The sequence below is a fragment of the Cyprinodon tularosa genome, unplaced genomic scaffold (genome assembly GCF_016077235.1).
Source record: "Cyprinodon tularosa strain WSP-4 unplaced genomic scaffold, ASM1607723v1 ctg1405, whole genome shotgun sequence".
Taxonomy (NCBI): Eukaryota; Metazoa; Chordata; class Actinopteri; order Cyprinodontiformes; family Cyprinodontidae; genus Cyprinodon; species Cyprinodon tularosa.
Genome location: NW_024038227.1, coordinates 40,541 through 64,376, shown reverse-complemented (window position 1 = coordinate 64,376; position 23,836 = coordinate 40,541). Strand labels below are relative to the sequence as shown.

Genomic DNA, 23,836 nt, shown 5'->3' with positions numbered 1-23,836 from the left:
TTTCCAACCCCTGCCTTTCCCCTGAATTTGTCAGCCGGAATCCTCCTCCCTGTGCTTTATATTGTTTGTGGGCGCAGACTATCAATTCAAGCCTGTTGCTGTCACTTGTTTCTGATTCCAATGCTTGAACCAAGTTTCTGTTGACCACAGAGTTCTGCCCTTTCTGCTGGGCAGAACTCTTTTTCAGGAGTTAACTGAAAATTGATTCCTGTAGGAGATGCTTCTGAAGCTTCTGAATAAAACTGCCTCTTTGAATCAAGGGGTTCCTTAAAACCTGTCTCAGTGACACAATTCTTAGAGGGTTAGTACCTTTTTTTTATCACACTTATCCTTCCTGCCTGGCCACAAACCTGACTCTCTCGCCAGAGGTTCCTAACTCTGGTGCTCCAAATTAAATCCTAAATACTACCTGCCTCTCAGTATTGACCCTGAACTAAACCCAATATAACAGCAGCTTCTGTCTTCTGGTTCTGGTTTAGAACTGAATGTATTTGGTGCTGCTTCCAGCCTGACATCACTACACATATATGTCTGCTTCTGATCGCCTCCATTAGCAGCACACTGGCAGCAGCAATCAACGTTAAAACTTCTAGTCCCTATGGAAACAAACACATTTACATTATTATTATTATCTCACTGTGATTAAAACTTCATCACCACTCTCTAAAACAAGAATTGAAAATTCATTTAACTGTCCCAGTCTTAATGTCCCTGAAGTAATTACTTCAGGGCTCACTTTATCGTTCCAGAGGCAGAAAAATTCAATTTTCTTAGTCATTCTGTTTCTTTAGAGATGAAGCTATTGTAGGGATAACAATTTCCATCCTGGTCTCCAGTATGACTGGGATAAAGAGCCCAATTAACAACTTCCTAGGTGTAAAGAAAATTTGATGAAACACTTCAGTGAATCAAACACGACTGACACTACAGATATATATTTTTAGTACTGTTGGTGACAGGCTATATTTACTGCTGAGAAGAGGCTGTCATTTTGCAAATGAGAAGATGTTTCTACACATAAAAGGCAGAGAGAATATATGAACCTGTTCATTAAGCTTGAAGGACATTTTATTACATTAAGAAGGGAATTTTAAAGGAAAAGTCCGGTCAGCAAGGAATAAGTCAGAAAAAAACTAAAATAAAAACAAGAGTTTTCGTCACGATCACCTAATCCGGGAGCGGCCATTTTTGCCCAAATATAGTAACGCGAGAACGCTGGGACCCTTTTTCCACCTGGATCCCCGCTCTAAAAAAACACGTCATTAATCCATTACTCTCTGCCTCACATAGTGCACTGGTCGTCACCATCATGGATAATAGCATATTGTGACAAACACCAGATACAGCATTGAGACTTGCTCAAAAGTCGATACCGCACCGTGACGTCACAAACCGGTAGGTGGCAGTAGTGTTCTTTGACAAATATGGATGTCTCCAGTAAAGCACATTCAAATGAAATTACTCTTAATTAAAAACACTGATCATTTATTGAAAATTATGTAATAATTTTATACGTAAAGTACTTTCAGAAGTTTCTATTCTGAAAGTACCTGGACTTTTCCCTTAAAAAAGAAAATCTTTGGCAGCAATGATTTTGTATTTTATGGGTTTGAACCACATCATCCTAAGTCTAAGAACAAACCTCCAATGTGTCTGGTTACATTGCAGGTACATCGCAGTGGTGGTGCCCCTGAGATATAACCGAAACCAGTTCAGTGTTCGACAACTGGCCCTGATCACTGCAACCTGGGTGCTGTCCCTGGGTGTGGCGAGTCCTGTCATCTTTGGTCTGAACCAGGTGCCAAACCGGGACCCAACGGTGTGCAAACTGGAGGATGATCGCTTTGTGGTGTACTCATCCATCTGCTCGTTCTTCGTGCCTTGTCCTGTCATGCTCTTCCTCTATTACTGGATGTTCCGCGGTCTGCGGCGTTGGAGCAGTCGTAGCCGGCTGCGGTCTCACCGGGTTGGTCGAAGAGGTCTCTCTTTGCATCTAGGCTCAGCTCTGCGTAGAGCAAAAGATGCAAGTACTGACAGCGGAGGGAAGGTTGTATTCACAGTGTCACCTTTAAGCCCCACCTCTCCGTCCACATTCCCCACGACAGCACCTGGTGCAGCCCCCCTTACAGAGCGAAACCAGGACGGGACAGCAATGGCAGCTGATAGCGACCCAATGACCACTCAGATGGACAGCGCCTCGAATGGCGAGAACACAGGGGCCAGGGAGGGAAGCAGCCGTAGAGAGAACGGCCGGAAAAGGAGCACCATTAAGAGGGGACGAAGGACTAGCAAGACCAGCAGGGTCAGTGGGAGGGAACGCAAGGCCATGAGGGTCCTACCAGTCGTTGTTGGTGAGTATCAGAACAAGAACAGGGCTACCTCTGACACTCGATGAGACATAATTAACCCTAACCCCGATCACCGTTCGTCTATTTCCTTTTATTGGTTATAATTAACTTCTCTTTAGCTAGAAAAGTCACCACTGACGTGAACAGTCTCTTTTTAATTTGCGGAGAGGAAGGCCTTTGACGTTTTCAACAGAATAGATTTCTTTGCATCTGCATCAATCTAAAATAATCTTGGTTTCAAGCAAATCAGTCAAGTTAAAGTTTGATCAGATAAGTTGAGGTTTAATCAGATAAATTAAGGTTTTATCAGTCGCTCTCTGCAGGAAGTTTCTTCTCTTCACAAAATGTCCTTCAGGTTTTCCTCTAGCTCAGTCACGCTGTGGCTTCATTAAAAATAGAAACTGCTTCTCCATGGAAGCTGCTTCAATTCCTCAGTAACAGTTTCACACCAAGGAGAATAAAAAAAATCACACCTAATCCTCCTAAAACAGACTGGTGGTCTACAAAGAATCGTGATTACAGGCATTTTTCTTCCTTTCTGTTGCTTGTTTGTCCTTCTAAAACTGACACCAGTCTGCCTTTCAGGTGTCTTCCTGGCCTGCTGGACGCCCTTCTTCACAGTCCACGTCACCAAGGTGTTGTGCCGCTCCTGTGACATTGGTCCCACCCTCATTTCTGTGGTCACATGGCTGGGTTATGTAAACAGCGCCGTTAACCCCATCATCTACACAGTCTTCAACACGGAGTTCAGGAACGTCTTTCACAAGCTGCTCTGCTGCCGGACATGACCCTGGAAAGCTCCGGAAGTCTTCTTCATCAAGTCTTACTCCTCTATACTCAGACTGTCTCTCATTTTAGCGCATTAGTATGTTTCTTAGAGCAGAGGCATCAAATACCTGACAGATGTTTAATGATATCTGATTAGATTAGAGGTAAAGTGCTTACATGTCAGTGTAGATGTGTTTGGTTCTTCTCACTTTGGTTAATGTTCTTGAGACACAAATGAGGAAAACAGATCAGACAGAAATTGGAATGTTTAACAAAGCTGCTGAGATTTGTAGCTTTCAAATCTGTGAATCATGAAATCTAGCTGGATGCAGACAAATAAAACAATAGGAGAGAAGGATGAAACTGGCTTATGGCTCCTTGTCCGCTGGGTCTCAGGAGGCGGCCCTGTTGGTAACGAGAAAACTAACGCACAAGCTCCAATACCAGAGTCTCACATGGAGATATACATTGGTCCTCATGAGGTTAGAGAGAAGATGAGCAAAAACTCCAATACTTTCAACTGTCTTGTGCTGGTGAAGATTCTCAGTCATCCAGGTCATAGTCATTCCAAAAAAGCTAAAAAAATAATCTACTGGACTTTGTTTCCAAGTTTGAAGGCATGTCGCTTCCCATTCAGGCAGCTTTTTCAATTTAAAATGTCAGAAATAGCGTTGAGTTCAAGGCTTTATAGAGTGGACCAAAGTAAAGCGTTTATTTTGGCTTAGAAATATGCAAACTGAACCTGACGAATGGGTCCGTTCCTTTGGAATGGGTTTTTTTTTTGTCTCTTTCTTAGCCTGTAATACCCAAAACCTGTCTATGTCTCTGAAAGGGGGGTAGTTAAAGGGAATTGTTGACCTGGCCTGTTCCTTTTCAGAGATATAGAAATGTTTCGGGTATCACCGGCTAACAAATAAAAAAAACAACCCCCATTCCAAAGGGGTGGACCCATTCGTCAGGTTCAATTTGCATGTTTCTAAGCCAAAACAATGCGTTGCTTTGGTCCACTCAAAAAAGACTTGAACTCAAAGCTATTTTTGACATTTCGAATTGAAAAAGCGAAACATCTTTAAACTTGGAAACAAAGACCCGTGGATTGATGTTTTTTACTTTTTTTGGAATGACTTTAAATTGTCTTAACCGAGGAGCCGTATTTTGTACCAAAATACTTGGTCTCAGTCCAGGTGGTGAAAGGAGATGTAAATGTTGTTCACCCACTCCACCATCTGTATGCAGACAAGAGCATGTTAAGTCCTCCAGGTGTCCACTCTTACCTACGTCAGGATGAGCTTGCTATTGGAGCCCCACGGTGTCAGAAAGATATGAGACTAAGCTTCACCACCATGCTTGTTTTGTGTGAAGATGAAAGGACTGAAAACACAGCCCTGTGGTGTCCCAGTCCTGACAACATAGGGGCAGACGGCATGTTTTTTCTTCCACGTACGAATTAACGGACCAGGATTACTCAGGGATGAATAGATTAAACCAGGAACGAAGGAAGAAAGTCAGAAATATAGAGGAATAAAGGCCCAGAGTAAAGAATGAGCAAGAACCGACTGAACTTCTGGACCTACAGAAGCAAGGGGGGCTGAAAATATGTTTGCTTTTCTTCTCTTTCAAAGTTTCTGCAGAACGTTCTCAGACTGTGTTCCTCGGTGAAATAACAGATCATGAGGAAGATCTTGGTCCCGATCCGTAAGCAGCAGAACAAAGCGACTGAAACAGACGTCTGCAGAATCTGAGGCTCCGTCCTCAGAGGAGGACTAAAGGTCAGAGCGCTGAACAAAGACTGAGCTCATACAGCGAAATGTCATCTGGACAAATTAACCTTTAAGTATCAGTAGACGAGACGACCGACGGGAGGAGGGTGGAGGAGTCGGCTCTGTTGGACATTACAGGCCAAGGTGAGACAGAGGAGACGGGTTCATCACAGGATTCACACCTGAGAGGGTCCAGCAGGTAGTTTCCGCTCCAATGATGACTCCGCTTTACAAGACAGGTTTTACTCAACGTTTGCATCTACGGCTGAAATGCAGAAAATAACATCTGAATTTAACCCTTTATAGGGCACTTAGTGAAGTTCTTTGTAATCAAGATTTCAAGCCAGTAATGTTACTGGAATATAGGACCTTTGTAACATTCAAAAAATATGAATAAAGAAAATCATCAAACAGTAGAGGTCCGGAGACATTTTTAATTATAATCTGTTACTTAAAAGAGAATTTATCACTGAAAGAAAATCAGGTTTTTATGTATCCATGTTATACATAGAATTAAAAAATATATATAACATTTTTCCCATTTTAAAATCTAAAGTGTTTTTTGAAGTAGAGAACAACAATTGTTCAGTTTTGCATATCGACAATTTCATGATCACATATTTTATAACACCTGAACTGACCATTTGTTATTTTCTTTCTTTTTTCTGTCTTAATGTTGGCAGTGGGCTTTATGCTGCCCTGCAAGGCTTTAAACCTGGGTTTGAATGGAGACTAAGCCATTCTAAAGCACATACACTATATTGCCAAAAGTATTTGCTCACCCATCCAAATTATTGGAATCAGGTGTTCCAATCACTTCCATGGCCACAGGTGTATAAATTCAAGCACCTAGGCATGCAGACTGTTTTTACAAACATTTGTGAAAGAATGGGTCGCTCTCAGGAGCTCAGTGAATTCCAGCGTGGAACTGTGATAGGATGCCACCTGTGCAACAAATCCAGTCGTGAAATTTCCTCGCTCCTAAATATTCCACAGTCAACTGTCAGCTGTATTATAAGAAAATGGAAGTGTTTGGGAACGACAGCAACTCAGCCACGAAGTGGTAGGCCACGTAAACTGACGGAGCGGGGTCAGCGGATGCTGACGCGCATAGTGCGAAGAGGTCGCCAACTTTCTGCAGAGTCAATCACTACAGACCTCCAAACTTCATGTGGCCTTCAGATTAGCTCAAGAACAGTGCGCAGAGAGCTTCATGGAATGGGTTTCCATGGTCGAGCAGCTGCATCCAAGCCATACATCACCAAGTGCAATGCAAAGCGTCGGATGCGGTGGTGTAAAGCACGCCGCCACTGGACTCTAGAGCAGTGGAGACGCGTTCTCTGGAGTGACGAATCGCGCTTCTCCATCTGGCAATCTGATGGACGGGTCTGGGTTTGGCGGTTGCCAGGAGAACGGTACTTGTCTGACTGCATTGTGCCAAGTGTAAAGTTTGGTGGAGGGGGGATTATGGTGTGGGGTTGTTTTTCAGGAGCTGGGCTTGGCCCCTTAGTTCCAGTGAAAGGAACTCTGAATGCTTCAGCATACCAAGACATTTTGGACAATTCCATGCTCCCAACTTTGTGGGAACAGTTTGGAGCTGGCCCCTTCCTCTTCCAACATGACTGTGCACCAGTGCACAAAGCAAGGTCCATAAAGACATGGATGACAGAGTCTGGTGTGGATGAACTTGACTGGCCTGCACAGAGTCCTGACCTCAACCCGATAGAACACCTTTGGGATGAATTAGAGCGGAGACTGAGAGCCAGGCCTTCTCGTCCAACATCAGTGTGCGACCTCACAAATGCGCTTCTGGAAGAATGGTCAAAAATTCCCATAAACACACTCCTAAACCTTGTGGACAGCCTTCCCAGAAGAGTTGAAGCTGTTCTAGCTGCAAAGGGTGGACCGACGTCATATTGAACCCTATGGATTAGGAACGGGATGTCACTTAAGCTCATATGTGAGTCAAGGCAGGTGAGCAAATACTTTTGGCAATATAGTGTATCAAGGAGCTCATTTTGAGCCTGGATCCATATTTATTTTTGATTCTGTTCATGGTGGAGAACCCTGCTTCACAGCAGCAGGTTGAGCCAAACATCCTCTAAATGTTCAGGGTCATCTTTTAGCACCATTTCACTTTTCTTTCACCAATTCACCACAGTTCTTCCAGCAGTCCACACTTTCTCTGCTCTCTTTTTCTCATCATCTTCTCCTTCTTTTCCATCGTCCGGCTTAAAGTAGCAGCAGCAGCAACCCAGACTGACAGCAGCTCATTGGATCATTTGGATCATGTGCAGCCATGGTGCCGGACGCTCCAGAGGGCTTTACCATATTAACAGGAGAAGCAGCGCAAGTGATATTTAGACACTGTCGTCGGACAACAGGCGGTAATTTATAAATGTTTTAAATCAGGTAGGGCCCGGATTAGCCAGCAGGTGGCTCCGGATCTGGTCCCCGATCCACTAATCCGTGACCTCTGCCTTAGAGGCACTTATATTTTTTATTTTATAAATCTAAATATAATTGTTAAATACGCTAATTAACGTTTTAACTTTACTTTTTACCTTTTCTTTCTTGAGTTAACGTATTTTTTCGACTTAATTTACATTAGGTAATATAGAATTCAAAGGTTAATCTAATTGGTCAAATGCCAAAATAAGATGTACAGCCATGTAGCAGTGGGGAATGCATTTCTAAGGGGTATGCAAGTGATCAAAAACGGTAACTTGCCCTGTAAAGGTTTAAGCAAGCTGCTCCAAACAGAACCGTCTCAGACTGAGGCTCAGTCTGAAGTTCTCTAGTTATTATTTGGGAGGTTGTTTTTCCTGCGTTTTTTCAAACCACGTCAATGCTTTTTCCATGAAATCCAACCAGCTATGTAGGTCCAGATGTTTTTAGCACCAGTGCTTTGGTTCCAAAGATAGACAAGGATCTAAAATGTCCTACAGGACTCCGCAGCATGCAGAAAATCATGCTGCTCTAAACCTGTCTGAAGCTACGTGATCAGAACCAGACAAACCCACTACTCAGTCACAGGGTCAGAGTTTGGTTCTGAAAGAAGTCAGATGTGCTTCTTTCAATGCAGCAGTTTGTAAAAAGGTATACAGACATGAAGCTGCGGCACTTTTTGAGAAGAGCCACAGATCAGTGCCATTTAGAACACCTGAGCAAATTGGCTCCTCTGAGTTACGTAGATGTCATGATGATGCATTTTGAAATCAAACATTCAGATGGAATCGTGTTCCAGCTGATTGTGGACCTGCTGTTTTAAAGTCGTCACGAAGTTATATTAAAATGTCAAATCATTCTGGCTTAAACATGTATATAAATGTACTCTTTATCAGACGATATTGTCACAAAATAAAAAAAAAATAAAAAATCTATCTTAATCTATCTTATACGTCAGTCTGAACACCTAAATTCGGCCAATCATATATCAGTGGTCATCTGTCAATCTAATTTTTTGGGTCATAGCATCTTGATTCATATGTCGCAGCAAAGGTTGAAATAAGAAATAAGGAATAATTTCCTTTCCCATTGAGTTCCGTCCCAGTGTTCATGGGGATGGACGTCTGTGTCTTCAGCAGGCGTAGAGCTAACAGAACTGGCAGCGTTGAGAGGCAAGGGCTCAAACATGTACGGCTGGAAGCCTTCTACACCAAACCAAGCTTCTGCCGCCCTGGCGTCCTCTTCCACAACATCTTCGTCCCGTTTTCCTCCTCTAAATAAGAAATTGATGACGGAGGAGACTCATCCATGACCTCCGACACTAAACTCTCCTCCTCTTGCATGTTTCCTCTGTCCATAGCGTTCCTTGACAGTGTCGTTTCTAAGTCACCAATTTAGTGCTACTTGGTCCCAATGGAATTTCCCATTGGGAACTTGCTAGCACTAAGTTGCTAACTGGTTGGCAAGATGCTTCCAACAAACCGGCCACAACCAAAATTTTTGCAAACCTTCGACCACAACAACCCCGCCCCTTGATAAACAACCAATCATATTCACTTTATTCTCTCATGTAAAGTCGGGCACCACTCGGGGGAATTCGTAAAAACGGTTGGAACAGCAGCTTCCCTACAACTTCAAATGTTTTCTTTTTCATTCTTCTGTAGTGGAGGAAAATTCAGAAGCAGTTTCAGAACGAGATAAAAACAAACAACAAAAAGAGTCTGTTACCATGGTGATATGCTCAGAGTTAGAGCCAATACTCCCTATGGAGCAGGAATGTTTTCCTAGATTCAACAAATGTAGAGTGTCCACAAACCCCCCATCCTGGAGGACCGCAGCACCAGTCTCCACAATCCTCCCCTAATACTTCACTTCCAGGACGTGTTTAATGACAGCATGAAGGAGTCGGCGCTGAGCTGGTAATCAGCTGCTAGTTGCAGCAGCAGGTGGAGCCAAGGCTCCTGCTGGCCTACTTATCTGGCTCATTAATGCTACCTAAGCTCTCTAAAGCTGCCTCACTCACTCTGTGGACGCGGGTGGTTTCTTCTGCATTGGAAACACGGAGACACAAACCTGTGGATGAAGCCAGCGAGGCTCAGAGACACCTGCCACCTGTAGCCCAGCAGGAGACAGAGGGAGAGGTGAGCAGTGTCCTCTGTGTTCTTCAGCAGGATGGAATATTGCAGTAATTATTAACGTGTTTAATATTTTGTTAACTGGTTATTTTAACCTGATAAAGACAAGCCTTTTAACGCCTCATTCATTCAACGTTAAAATTAATAGTTGATGTTTAGATTAAATGTATCTGAAGCAGTTTTCTTATCAATGCATCATCTGTAAGTTTAATGAAGACTTTCCCTAGTCCAGGATCTCCTCTCTGATTGGCTAAAACTTGGTCTGTGTTTTGTTGGAATAAAATGTAACTTTGATTATACCTGGTGAGAGGATAAATAAGGGTGAGGTTTTTGACATCACCATGACAACACCATCTACATCCGGTTCCCTGTAAAAGGCTGTAAAAGGTCTTCCCTGCCCAACTCTCATTAATGTAAACAGCTGGAAGATTTTGACGTATTAGAGGCTTTTGGTGACAGAATCACCAAGTGGATCTACTGTGAAACCAAGGTATGGTGGAGGAAGGGTGATGCTGTGGGCTGATCCCTATAAGACCATGTTTCATCATGAAATATTTAAAATGCCATAACCTTCAGAATAAAGGTTCTTTAGCCAAAAAATGGAACATATGTCCTCAGATGTTTAGCCATACTTCCCCCACAGTGAGGTCATTCCTCACCACTAAACCCAGGAGAAAACCTGTGGCTGGGTTAAAAAGAACAGGAACAGGTAAAGTGGTTCCTAACAGGGGTGGTACCACCCTGTCTGGGGGCCATTTAGTGGATCATAGGGGTGCCGGCAGCAAAATTTACACAACACTGAAAAGATGCACAGTAAACAGTTTAAAGCAGCACTGTGTCACTTTTAGCCAAACCTGTATCTTCCAGGTTTAGCTCCCCTGAAGGCCGCTGGCAGGACTGCAGCATCTCCCCCAGTGATCTGGTTCTGCTAGCAGACTAGTTTGGATCAACAGAATGAGGAGTCATTGGGTTCGAGGTGGAGACAAAGAAACATTCAATACAGTTATAGTCGTAGGGAAGTCATATTTAAATGTCAAATCATACATGTATATGAATGTTATCCTATCAGATGATATTGTGCCAAAATTTAGAACATTTCTATAAAAAAAAAAATCCTGTCTTAAAATCTGTGGGGGTTTTTTGGGCCAGTTAGTTATACGTCTGCCTGAACACCTAAATACGGCCAATCATATATCAACAGTCATCTGTCAATCAAATGTTTTCGGTCATAGAATCTTGATTCATATGTCGCAGCTAATATACACGACATAAGAATCATTTCCTTTCCCATTGAGTTCCATCTCAGTGTTCACAGGGATGGACGCCTGTGTCTTCAGCAGGCGTAGAGCTAACAGAACTGGCAGCGTTGAGAGGCAAGGGCTCAAACATGTACGTCTTTCCTCCTCTAAATAAAACAATGAATGATAAAGGAGACTCATCCATGACCTCCGACACTAAACTCTCCTCCTCTTGCATGTTTCCTCTGTCCATAGCGTTCCTTCACAGTGTCGTTTCTAAGTCACCAATTTAGTGCTACTTGGTCCCAATGGAATTTCCCATTGGAACCTATTAGCACTAAGTTGCTAACTGGTTAGCAAGATGCTTCCGACAAACCGGCCACAACCAAACTTACTTTTGAACTAAATTCCAAAATTTTGAATTTCGAATTTTTAAAAGTGTTTTGTTTATTTTTATTTTTTATGTAAATTTGTTTTCTGAAATGTCCATTTATTTTGGAACTTGTAAAAATGTCTTAGATTTTGTACTGTTGGTTTGCACCTCCCGGCCACCATAGACAATGGATGAAAGATCAGCAACATGTTGCTGCTTGAAGCTCCTCCAACAGTCAGACCTTCATGTCTGACTGTTGGAGGAGTCAGACATGAAGATGTTTGGGTCTGAATTCATCAGATTAGTTCCAACGTTAACATTTTTAGCTCTATGATAGAGATAGAGAGTGGATGAAGGGATGGCAGACGTGGTCTGGAGGTGAATAGTAGAGGTTTGTGTGTGAATTAAAAGGTTTAGCAGAAATTTGTTGGTTGATTGATGGTGAACTGATATTAATCATTTACATCAGATGTTGCATCATGTACCCAACCAATAGTTTCCATTGACTGGGTTCAGATCAAGATTTTTTTTTATTATCATTTCATTTTTACTTCTGTACCAGTCCAACCACATCATCAGTTCTTTGATTGATTTCCTTGCTTTGCTTTTCTTGGTCCTTTATTTCTGCTCTTCAGCTCTCAGTCAGCAGAACCTCCGTCCCCAAACTTTTTCTTCTTTGTCTTCAAAGCCATTTCTGTGAATGAACAAGCTGGGGAAGTCGTGGCCTTATAGGGAATCATCAGGGGGCAATAATGCAGATTGGAAATTCTCATTAATAAAGGTGGACTGCATTAGGATAATTTATGATCATTTACTGAAGCTAATATTTAGCTTATATTTAGAGGAATTTATGACAATAATGTGAAAATGATGCATGATACCCAATTGGAGCAGCTACTCTAAGGTAAAAACATTTGAAACTGAAACTGGATCATAAACATCATCAGAAGAAATCAGATTTTTTCTGTTTCCTGCAGGAGAACAGAAATAAGTTCTTTCCTAATCGCAGAGTGGAATCAGAGAATCGGATTCTGTACGGACCTTTTGGGCTTTTGGTTTCTGGAATGTGACGCAGCTTCTGCAGGAAGGATTTATTGGAGTAAAATCCCTTCAAACAAAGGCTTTATGTGAAAGCTACAGAATGTTAAGGGGAGTTTCCATGCAGCGTTGTTCAGCTGCAGCAGCTGGACCCGAGCGGCAAAGGTTCTGACCTACGGCCATAAGCCTCCTCTGGAGTCAACACTAAACCCGGAGAGCGGACAGTCAGAACTGTTAGGGGTCTAACTGGGTTTGGACCAAACCTGAAGGGGTCAAACAGAACCGAGCTCAACCTCCTGATCAGACGGTGACGTAGGAAATTATGCTTTAGTCTAACCCTTAAGGCCGCCTTGTTTCCAGTTCACTCACGTTCTCATGAACATTCATGACTCAGATTTGACCTCCAACTGCACCCCCCCAAGGGTAAAGTTGTTACCTGTCAGATAGTTTCATGTTTCATCTCTCCAACCTGCACAGAACTAGGCCCTATAAGAGAGGAGAGCAGAACCAGGGTCCAGGTGAGGCTGGGCCTTTGACTAGGCCATTGCTTCTGTCCAGGAGAGATTGGCCCAGACATCTTGTCCTTCATCCAGAAGCAGATTTGTTTTTTTTTTATTATTATTATTTTTTCTTGTTTCTAAAGAGGAGAGATTTTCCTTTACCCTGTTACCAGATGCAGTTCTGTAGAGTCCCACAGTCTGAGGTTTCTGTTCATTTCTCTGAGCCTCCCGCTCTGACCTTGGACTGGACTGAGACGTTCCCCTCAATCACAGGACGATGAATCTTCTGCTGGTTTGATGATTGCTCTCTCGTAGGAGGGCAATGTGGTGATTATATGATTATCTTTTTTTTTTAACTCTAGATAAAACAGAAGAGAGTTAATTCCTGTTTGCCCCAGAGCTCCAAGCTGACATCCATCCTTCTCTGGAGGTTCTGACTTGTTCTTCCCTGTTTAATGAGGTGCAGCTTTATGTGCTCGGATCCAGATGTTCTTTCCATCTTTCCATTCCCAGGTGGGGGGGGAGATGTCACGGCCCTTCTGTCTGCTGTTGTGGCAGGTGGTTCTCAGAGTATCCTGCCATGCTGGAACAGGTGAGAACATTTTCTGAATAATCAGCCAGTTGTTGTTTCTGGTACGCTCCACGGGGTGCTGGTTCTGTTTTTTCCTCAGTCAGTCTGTGTGTGGGCGGCTCCAACATCTTTGCGTCGGTAAGAGAGAACAGCCCTGCTGGTCACTTCATCTCCAACATCAGCATCAGAGCCGAACCAGGAGCCAGCGCCGTCCGTCTGTGCCTGACCGGACCAAACGCCATCTGGTTCTACCTGGAGGGGCGGACCATCAGACTCAACTCGTCTGCTTCCAGAGTTCTGGACCGAGAGGTAGAGCTCAGACAAAGCTAGAACACAGTCCAACCTGTTTGATTAACTCCAGACGTGCATGATCCTCAGGTTCTGGGGCCGTTTCTGATCGCTGAGCTCACCTGTTATGAGGGCAACATCAAACAAGTAAGTCCACAGAACACGGTCCTCAGCAGAGAACAGGGTCACCGGTCAGTCCAGTAAAGCAACGTCACCTTGTTCCAGAGCCAATACAGAATTCTGGTGGAGATTCTGAATGAAAACGACAACAAACCAAAGTTCTTGGAGGCAACCATCCAACCGTTTACCGTCAGCGAGGTGAATCATCACATGGAGCAGATTCTAGAGGAATCTGCTTTGTCCAGCTGATGGTTCTGTACTGAGAATACCTTTTATTTTATTTTTTTCTGCAGGTTGCAGCAGTGAACTCTGTGGTTTTCACCGTGAAGGCTGAGGACTCTGATGGAGACATGATCACCTACATCATTGACCAGTCCTCAGTAGGTTCTCTGCCATCTTTTGGCCCATTTCAAGATCCATTTGCAAAACAAAAAAGCTGTTTCACCAGATTTCTGGTACCTGCAGGAAGATGCACGGTTTTTCAGGATCGACCTGCCTAACAGTGGGAAAGTGGTGCTGAACAAACCTCTAGACTATGAGAGTAGAACACGCCTGCAGATCCTTTTGTGGGCCCAGGTAAAGGTGAGATGTAAGCCGGTCAAAACAGGTCCAAAGCTGGAGGTATTACCCCATCGGTCATTCTGTCCACAGGAGTCCAACACTGTGGAGAAGTTCAAAGTCTCCACAGTACTCACCGTCAACGTCGAGGATGTGGATGACCACTATCCTCACTTCCTGCCCTGCACACCTGTGTCTCCAGGGGTTCCAGTTTGCATGAACCCAACCTACACCGCTAACATTACGTGGAAGAACCAGGTAAACAGGAGCAACCAGAGCAGCCACAACACTGACCTCTGGGAAAATAAAGACTCTAAGAGCTTTCATCTCAGGTCACTTTACAGACAATCCAATCAGATCATTCAGTCAGATTAGTTCAAAGGAAACCAGCTGATTGCATCCAGTTATTGACTTTGCGGAATTCAGACTGCAGATATTCCCTTGCATTGTGCTGTTGACTGTACGGCAGTCCCTCACAGAGCATGCATGCAGTGACAGTGGAGAGGAAAACTCACTTTGAACAGGAAGAAACCTCCAGCAGAACCAGTCTCAGCCCCTTCTGCTGGGGCTGATTGGGGTTCAAGGAGACAGAAACAGACATACAAAGGGAATATAGAAGCATTAATCTATGAATACTTTCTATGTTGGAAAAGCTAAGGGCAAACTAGCTCCAAAGGTGGCGGAAAGAATTAAACAGACAAGATCTTAGACAGTTTTCATGTCAAAGGAAGAACGAGAGAGCTCCAGTTAGTCACAGTAAATGCTGAGCCCATAGCTATGAATAAGAGAAAAACAGAACTGAACACTGAAAAACAACTCTTTCAACTTTAATCTAAGCCTTGATGGCAGCACCCCAGCACATATTTCTCTCAGGATGGAGTCACAACAGGAACAGACCATATGAAGCTACTATGGTGACAATGAGCAGAAAGAGCATCAAGTTAAAGGTTGAACAAACAAATACTGCAGAATGGCTGAAGAGATAGAATGAAACAGAATGATGAAAAGGGGTCCCTATGTCCTCCAGCAGTCTAAACTTATAGCAGCATAACTATGAAGATAACTCAGGATAACCTTAGCCACTCTAACGATAATCCAAAAGGAAAGTTTTTAATTTATTGTGCTTCTATGTAAACAAAATCACAGAAAAAAATAAGACATGGACTGATAGACGGCTGGACGGACATGGATAGATTGATAGACATTAGCTCATCTTTGAGCTCACTCTGAGTCTGAAGAGGAGAACTTGGATAAAGGGTCCATACCAACATCCTTATTGTTGTTAAGCTGTTAACTGAACCTCAGCCTCCAGGTGTGTTTGTTTTCCCTTTCAGGATACGGTTCTGGAGTTTTCTCCTGGTCCAATCAGAGCGAGGGATGGAGATTTGGGGATCAACGCTCCTCTCCTATATACAATCCTGTCAGGTCAGCAGTGGTCTAAGAAGATCAATTCAACATAACAGTGAGTAGGTGTGACCAGATGTGCATTCGACCCCCAGGTGACGATCACGGCAGGTTTATTATAGACAACAGGACAGGTGAGATCAGGTTAACCAGAGCTGTAGATGACCGGCGACCAGCAGTGAACTTCACCCTCACCATCATGGTAGCAACATGGCTTCCTTCGTCCTGTTCCATTGTCCTCAACGTTTTTCTGATGAGTGTGCTCTTGCTTCTGTCCAGGTGTCCCAGGTAGAGGATGAGTTAAAGTACAGCGTGGCCACGGCTTTTGTCAGAGTCCTCAGTCCGAACTCCTTCCCGCCTCTCTTTAACACAACCACCTTCAAAGGGTTCATCATTCAGAGCTCAAGCCCTGCCTCAATCGTCTCGACTTATGGGAACCAGGTGTTACAGGTCCAGGTTATGGACTGGGACTTCCCTGACGTAAGAACATAAACTCCCTGCCCCGCCCCAACCATACAGAGTCCCACCTGTTGACTTAACACTACTCTCAAAAAGCAGGGACGGAATCCAAACATCCGCTTCTACCTTCATCCCCCGTCTCAACTGTACCAAGTCACCCAGGAGGGGGTTCTAATCGCCAGAACGGACCAGCTGCGACACTTTGACAGACACCTCCTGCAGGTGAGTTGGTTTAAACAGACTAATACAGAGTTGTGATGTTTGGACGCCTCAGATGTGTTGGCAGGCTGTTTCCTGGAGATCAGGTGGAAGCTGAGTGTCAGACAGCAGAACCAGCAGGAGCCAAAAATAAAGACTAAAAGCTTCACAGTGTGAATCCACTTCAGCTCCACCCTTCAGTAAACTCAGCAAGCTTTTATCTCTAAAGACAAGACAGAACAAAATGGCAAACGTGTTGGTTGTAGGTTGGATTCACTCTCAGAACTCTGCAAGGTCTCCTCTCCATCACCCAGGCCATCCGCAGCTTCTTCGTGACCTTACAGATAATTTTAATCACAATTTTAATGGCATTAAGGTGCAAAGTTCTGTCTGCAGGGATAATGAACCCCTGTGGAGAAAAAAAACAAAGCTTTGGAACATTTCCAGCGAAAGTCTCCATGTCTATAATCTGGAGTCAGTCAGAACAAAGCAATTATATAATCTGATATTATTAATTCAACACAAATTAAAGCCACAAATGGCATCGGACGGCCCTCACAGCTCTATTGTTGACAGCATCTAAGATTAATTATGGATCTTTGCCAGAAACAGCTCACAACCAAGGAACTAGAAGTTGATTTGTGTGAAAAGCAGTCTCCATCTCCGAAGCTCCTGAAATGTTTTGGTTCTGAACTGAACAGGTCCAGATCTAGTTTGATAAACAGGGATTACTTTGTGTTATTTGGTTATATTACATCTAGACAAATTAAAATGAAACATAGAGTTCCTCAGTTCTTAGGTCAGTCTTGTTTCATATGTTTTTGATCCCTATATGCTGATGATATTCTACTTTATATCTCTTTATCACTGCATTTTTCTCATCCTCTATACTTATGGCTCAATTTCTCCTTCCTATTAATGGACAAATAGATCAGAACCTTCTCCTTCTAAGGCAAGCAATCCAAAATTGTGGACCTAATGTGAGAAGAGATCAGCTCCCTACCTTTCTAAAACTTCAAAATTCTGTTTGGGTCCATAAAGCACACGTAGACCTCTCAGCTTTTCAGAGACCCATTTAGTTTCCCAGAACCAGAACTTGATGCTATGATTCTCAGATCTGGAACAAACTGCCTGAAAACCTGGGATGTTTACAAACTATTGGTTCCAATAAACAAAGAAGCCGACTAATGAACTGTTTCTAATATTTGTTTCTGCAATATTGTATTATTCTATTTTGTTTGATGCCCTTCAAAAAACCTTTTGAATGAGTGGCGGTGTATAAAATAAGAGAGAAACTCTCTTTGCCTTGCCCTGCCGAGGGCTTACAATTTCTGCTAATCAGAGATCAAACATGTTGAATCAATGTCAGGACAATTCTTAGATTGTTGTCTCTGCAGGTTATTGCCAGGGATGAAGAATCAGGAGAGGAAGCTTCAGCCTCAGTGGACATTGAAGTCCTGCAGCGAGGACAGGCAGGTGAGGACGAAGCGTGGGTGTCCCAAAGTGTACGTGTCCACAAGCACACACAGATACGGTGGTGCATTCATTGACTTTAGCTCGTTCTGTTAGTGCCTTGGTGTAATAAGGTCAGAACATTTTAGAGAGAAAAAATGTGTTCTTTGATAGGGTAAAGGAGGAAAGATTAGGTAAATTCAGGCACTGAAATATTGGACAGAACTGGACATAATGATGGAGTGGCAAGGAGCAGATCCGTGGAGAAACCAGGGAGAAACCAACGTCCGTAAGGCCAAATCCCAAACCACCCCTAAACATTTACCCTTAACTATCAAGTGTTACTGCATTTAATTCACATTCAGCTCTAGAAGGCCCCTGCATTGTATGTAGGGGGTATAAACGAGAATGGGAGAGTCTCTTCTCTCCAACGGAAAGGGAAGCAGTTGTTCGTATGACAACACAGTGAAATTCCATGTGCTTGCTTTCTGGTGCCGGTTAACATAACATTAAACATTTTCCATTTTCTAAAAAATAAATCTATTTAGTCAAATAAAACCATTTTAAACAGGACCTTCCATTTAGGGATTAATAACATATTTTTCTTTTTCCTAACTTGCGATTTTCTATCAGTGCGATGAAAAGGCAGCAAACCAGCGAAACTGAAATTTGAAATCATGTGTTTTCCTCCGCCAGTAGTTTGCTGTTACATCCGCTGCCAAATTCCAGCGAGCCTGCATTGATGCAAACTCGCTAGTTAAGGGCTGAAGGTCCACTGGCTCTACCCACTACATGGTTTGGGACAGCCCTTAATGTGGAGGACCCTCTACAGGAACATGCAAATGTGCTCAGGTTTAGTGTTCAGGGGCCGGTTAGGGATTCACCTTTAGTCACAATGGCTGCTTCTGAATAGTGCAAATCAGTAACGACTCTTTGGCCAAAGCATCAAGTTAGTGTTTTTCTATTGCGTAATGACGTCTGTAAGGCTAACACTGTTCCTGTGTTAAAGGAAAAGTCTTGTCAGCAAGGACTAATAAATAGATCATTATCAATGCCTAAAACTAATACGTTCCCCGGTGATTTAATGTATTTGGTGTTAATCAGTAAAAAAAATAAAAAAAATATTACTTGTCTGGGAGCGGCCATTTTTGCCCAAATATAGTAACAACTCACTCCTGATATCTTCTGGCAGTGACGTCACGGTGCGGTAAGCCTAGCACCATTCTCCCCGCTTTACAAGCTAAATCAATGGGAACTACTAGACACATCTGCAATCAACAACAATTATTGAAGATTTCCAGAGGACTTCACCATTGAAATTCACCAGAGCTATAGTGAAACTGACAATGCCCACGTGCATGGCAGCTGGATGTTGGAATACATCGGGGAAAAGTGAAAAAAAAAAAGAAAGAGTTTTCGATTCCTGATCCTCCACTGACGGGTTCGTCGTTGGATTGCCAACTTCAAAAGGGAGGATTTGCCATCGACATTCTGGACAGAGAAAAAAACACAACATTAATCTGTTACTCTGCTTCACGTGGTGCACTTGTCGTCGGCATCATGGATAAAAGCACGTTGTGACAAACACCAGATACAGCAGTGGGACTTGATCAACAGCTGATACAGCACAGTTATGTCACAAACCAGCAGAGATGGCAAAAGTACTCACTTTCCGTACTTGAGTAAAAGTACAGATACTTGTGTTAAAAAATACTCTGGTAAAAGTGAAAGTACTGATTCAACTTCTTTACTCAAGTAAAAGTAACAAAGTACATGCTTGTAAATTTACTTAAAGTATAAAAGTAAAAGTAGAAACCACTTTTTTCATGCCGTTGCCTACATTTTAAATGGATGTCTGCCAATAGGACTAGATCTCCGTTGTGTTCATTTTCAATAATCTCATCATCCATACTACTATGCTAACGCCATCGCCACCAAGCTGCAATGATTTGCCGCGAATGAATACCGCCGAATCTGTCGATTCATCTTGTAGTGGTGCGTCAAATGCAACGTAGATTCCCATCCAATTAGATTGAATTTGGTATTGATGACGTGAAAAATAATAACGGTAACTCCATTGAAATGATTCAAAACTAAAGTAACGAGCCAATTTTTAAAAATGTAAGGAGTAGAAAGTACAGATATTTGTGTAAAAATGTAAGGAGTAGAATTAAAAAGTCGCCATAAAAATAAGTAGTAAAGTAAACTAAAAATATCAGAGAAATCTACTTGAGTACAGTAACGAAGTATTTGTACTTCGTTACTTCCCATCTCTGCAAACCAGTAGGTGGCAGTAGGGGTGTAAATCACATCCATCATGGCGATTCGATTCAGTATCGATTTCCTGTCGATTATTTTTGATACTCAAAAATACACCACGATACGTTTCGATTCGATTAATTGGTTCTTTCTTTTTTTTCACCTCACAGGCTAGACAATGTTTCAAATTTGAAATAAATCAATGAAAGCTGTAATATCGTCATGCATTTTTTCAAAGTTGCACTCAACCTATTCCTATTAAAACAACAATGAAAAATACTGCACAAAATCAGTGCCATGAGTGCAATGCAATACCTCGGCTCCAGATGTCCCCGCCCCCTCCACAGATGCTCCGCTGCACCTCTCCCAAACTGTAGCTGACCGCAAACAGTGCCGCAGACAGGAGGCCAGCTTGTTTTGTTTCTATCACCAAAATTGCAGAAAACGACTCGTGAAGTTTGACCTGCTAAAAGAGCGAGGTGCGCGAGAACGCTGGGACCCTTTTCCCACCTGGATCTCCGCTCTTTTTGGCCCTCATGTCCCTCAGTTGTCAGACTAAACTCGCCCCCACTTCCTCTCCACCTCGGCTGTATCTAGACCCACAGTGTGTAGCGCAGACCACGCTTCAATATTGAGCATAAATCGAAAATTACTGTGTCAAGCTCACTGCAAGGCACTGCTATAAGAGTAAAACCAGGAAGCACGATAGGAGGGCAAAAAAGGTTTAGCGCCACCGCAGCACGGGAGGGAGAATTACGCCCAGGAGCAAATGGATAGAAATAGACCAGAGGAAAAAAAAACATGAATCAATACTCTTGCCGACGTATCGATGCATTGGATCATCGCCTGTTGGATCCATGCATCGATACAAAACGATTATTATTTACACCCCTAGGTGGCAGTAGTATTTTTTGACAAACATGGATGCCTCCGGTAAAGTACATTCAAATGAAAATTACCCTAATTAAAAACACTGATCATTTATTGAACATTATGTAATAATTTCATATCTAAAGTACTTTCAGAAGTCTGTATTCTGAATGTGACTGGATTTTCCTTTAAAATCCATCTTCATTCGGTTCGTCGTCATGCATTGACTGACATGATCTTTGTTTCTTTGTTTCAGTTCCTCATGGTGCGTTCAAGGAGCAGCAGTTGTTTGGAGACATGGACAGCAGGCTGGCAGGTGGAATCGCAGCACTGATCTTGCTGACGTTTCTGTCAGCCTTTCTTTTTCTCCTGCTTCGATTTGTCAGGAGGAGACGGCCGCAGGAAGCTAACATCCTCCCCAGCCTCGCGGTTGGAAAGCATCCAAAGGTTTTTACTGCTGTCATTACTCAGATAAGAATCGTTTATTTTGGCATGCTTTGACTATGGCTTTGTTAACCTGGGAGCAAAGAGCAGCTGAGTTTGGGATGAAAAACTGGGAAGGATCAGCTGCATTTTCAGAGAGCAGATAAAAATATCTGCCCCCTGCTGACAGACTAAGCTTTAACTGTACATCGGCTTTATGTTTAACACATAACCTTTCATTATGTGGGAACCTTCATCTTCTCTAAAGTTCTTTACGCAGCGGCACATGTGCTTTACTCATCCTCCTTTATCTTTACAAATTTAGAGGAAAATACATGCCAGTGCAACAGATCTGGAATTGAACTTACTGGATCTGTAGAACATCTACAACGGCTTCCAGAGGGCAGTTTGCCAGATTGCCCTCTCAACCTCCTCCTGTTGGCATTAGAAGGGGTTGAAAAGGTGAATCAAATCTGAAGTACGTGAGTTGTTCTCACAACGTAAGTTGTGAGAACGATTTAACTTTGAGGAGAGCCGCAATGCTCCACTAGTGAAAGTAAATCTGTAGGGACCTCAGACAGCAGTTCTTAGAGTTACAAGAGTTAGGGGGTAGAGTTGGTCTAGTGGTTAGAGCAGGGGTGTCAAACTGGTTTCAGAAAGGGCCGTGTGGCTGCAGGTTTTCTTTCCAACCAAGCAATAGCACACTAGACTCCATCCATCTCATCAAGTGAGTCCAATCTTAACATGATGACTTGATGAGATGGATGGAGTCTAGTGTGCTATTGCTTGGTTGGAAAGAAAACCTGCAGCCACACGGCCCTTTCTGAAACCAGTTTGACACCCCTGGGTTAGAGCATTGTGATTGTGCTATGAGAAGGTTGCAAGTATCGGTTCGATCCCCACAACCTCCATCTTGGGTCCCTGAGGAAGACCCATAACCCCATACTGCACAGCGGGCGCCGAACAATGGCAGCACACTGCTCCCTAAGAGGATGGGTTTAATGCAGAGATGAGAATTTCCTGACCAGCTTGTTTTGTTTGTATGACCACCATAGCGGAAAACGACTCATGAAGTTGGACCAGCTAGAAAAGTGAGGTGTGCGAGAACGCTGGGACCCTTTGTCCACCTGGATCTCCGCTCTTTTTCGCCCTCATGTCGCAAAAACTTGCCCCCACTTCCTCACCGCCTCGGCCGTATCTAGACTAGTGTTGCACCGATACCGATACCAGTATCGGAGGGGGCCCTGATACTGCCCTAAAATGGTGGTATCGGTATCGGCGAGTACCAACAAATAGGGCACCGATACCATTTTGAGAGCCATAAGTTTATTCAACTATTGTCACCCATTCCAGGTAGGCAATAAAAAGTTCTACTGGATTCACTTTGTATTAGATTTTGTCCTGCTTCACAAAGGTAGGCAGCAGCTTGACAAAGCCATGATGGCAATTATTTTACATTATTATGGTATCGGTATCGGCCCATACTGCACAGCCAGGTATCGGGTATCGGTATCGGGGCCAAAAAATGGCATCGGCGCAACACTAATCTAGACCCACAGCTAGTTCCTGATTGGCCCTCTTGGCATGGAATAACATAGCACAGACCACGCTTCAAAATGGGACATAAATCAAAAACATTTGCGACAATCTCACTGCGACACACTGCTGCAGGAGGATGACCGCCCTTGTTCTTGACAATTGGATTGTTTTTTTTACTTTTTTAGACTGGTCACAGGCTGGGTTTGGGCTCTGTGTTTGTGCTTGAGCCAGAACAGTGGACAACATGGTACCATAGAAGGTTAAAACTGATGATCATCTGTATTTGGTTCCTTCAGACTGATTCTCTGGTTCTTCTTTAGGTGAGATCTGGGTCTCCTGTGTTCATGGATGAATCTCTCGGTCATCAGGTTCCCTCGCAGTCCGGCAGCTTCCACGGCAGACAGGGCCTGTACACTCGGAGGCAGTCTCTTCCTCCTCCAGCTCCCTCCTCCTCCTCCTCAGCAGCAGACAGCAGGTCCAGACCTCACCTACCCACATCATCCTCAGACGTCTCTCTCGGTGACCCAGCCAGGCGCTGCCGCTTCCAGAAGGATCTGTTTGTTGTCATTGAGAAACCTGAAGGTGGAATTTACAGCTGGGAGAGGTCACCTGATGTCACAGTGGGTCTGCCGTCGACAGGTCAATCCACGGAGATCCACAGTGGAACACCAGACAGCGATGAGGAAATTCAGACTGACCTATCACGGGAAACCTAAAGATTATTCCAGCCAATCCCAGATTAAGACTAAACAGCAGCTACTGAAGGATCCATCATATTATTGGTTAACAGATTTAAAGTCATTATTACTCTATTTTAGTAATTTCAATTTAAAAATGCCTTTCAAAGATGATTTACTAATAAAAATATTTTTGAGTTCAGCTAAAAAGAAAAACTCCTTTTGCGAACCAAGAACAGGAATATTTTTTACACTTTGACCTCCAGTAGTGAGTAGATCAACCACCAGGGGGTCCTGTTGAACTCCCGTTGTGACCTTCAAACTGATGTTACCAGCCTGAGGGAGAAACCAGATAAGCTTGGTTGTGCCACTGATCTCTATTCATTCAATGGATTGCTGATTGCCCGTTG

General features: G+C 43.3%; 2 protein-coding genes across 2 annotated transcripts; both read left to right on the top strand.

The window, feature by feature from the left end:
* Positions 1-1,668: 1,668 nt before the first annotated feature.
* Positions 1,669-3,736, top strand: drd4-rs (dopamine receptor D4 related sequence; the record flags this gene model as incomplete). The annotated part of the gene is made up of 2 exons (XM_038278416.1): positions 1,669-2,351; positions 2,934-3,736. Coding segments are annotated over 2 exons (886 nt in total), but the record flags the coding sequence as incomplete, so codon positions are not given.
* A 5,550-nt stretch (positions 3,737-9,286) lies between these two features.
* Positions 9,287-23,623, top strand: LOC119778958 (cadherin-related family member 5). The gene is made up of 15 exons (XM_038278417.1): positions 9,287-9,465; positions 13,122-13,200; positions 13,280-13,488; positions 13,558-13,614; positions 13,693-13,785; positions 13,881-13,967; positions 14,053-14,169; positions 14,239-14,403; positions 15,480-15,570; positions 15,645-15,751; positions 15,829-16,029; positions 16,108-16,230; positions 17,604-17,682; positions 21,044-21,234; positions 23,070-23,623. The coding sequence occupies exons 1-15, from the start codon at positions 9,313-9,315 to the stop codon at positions 23,463-23,465; spliced, it is 2,148 nt and encodes a 715-aa protein (XP_038134345.1). The 5' UTR covers positions 9,287-9,312; the 3' UTR covers positions 23,466-23,623.
* The last annotated feature ends 213 nt before the right edge of the window (positions 23,624-23,836 follow it).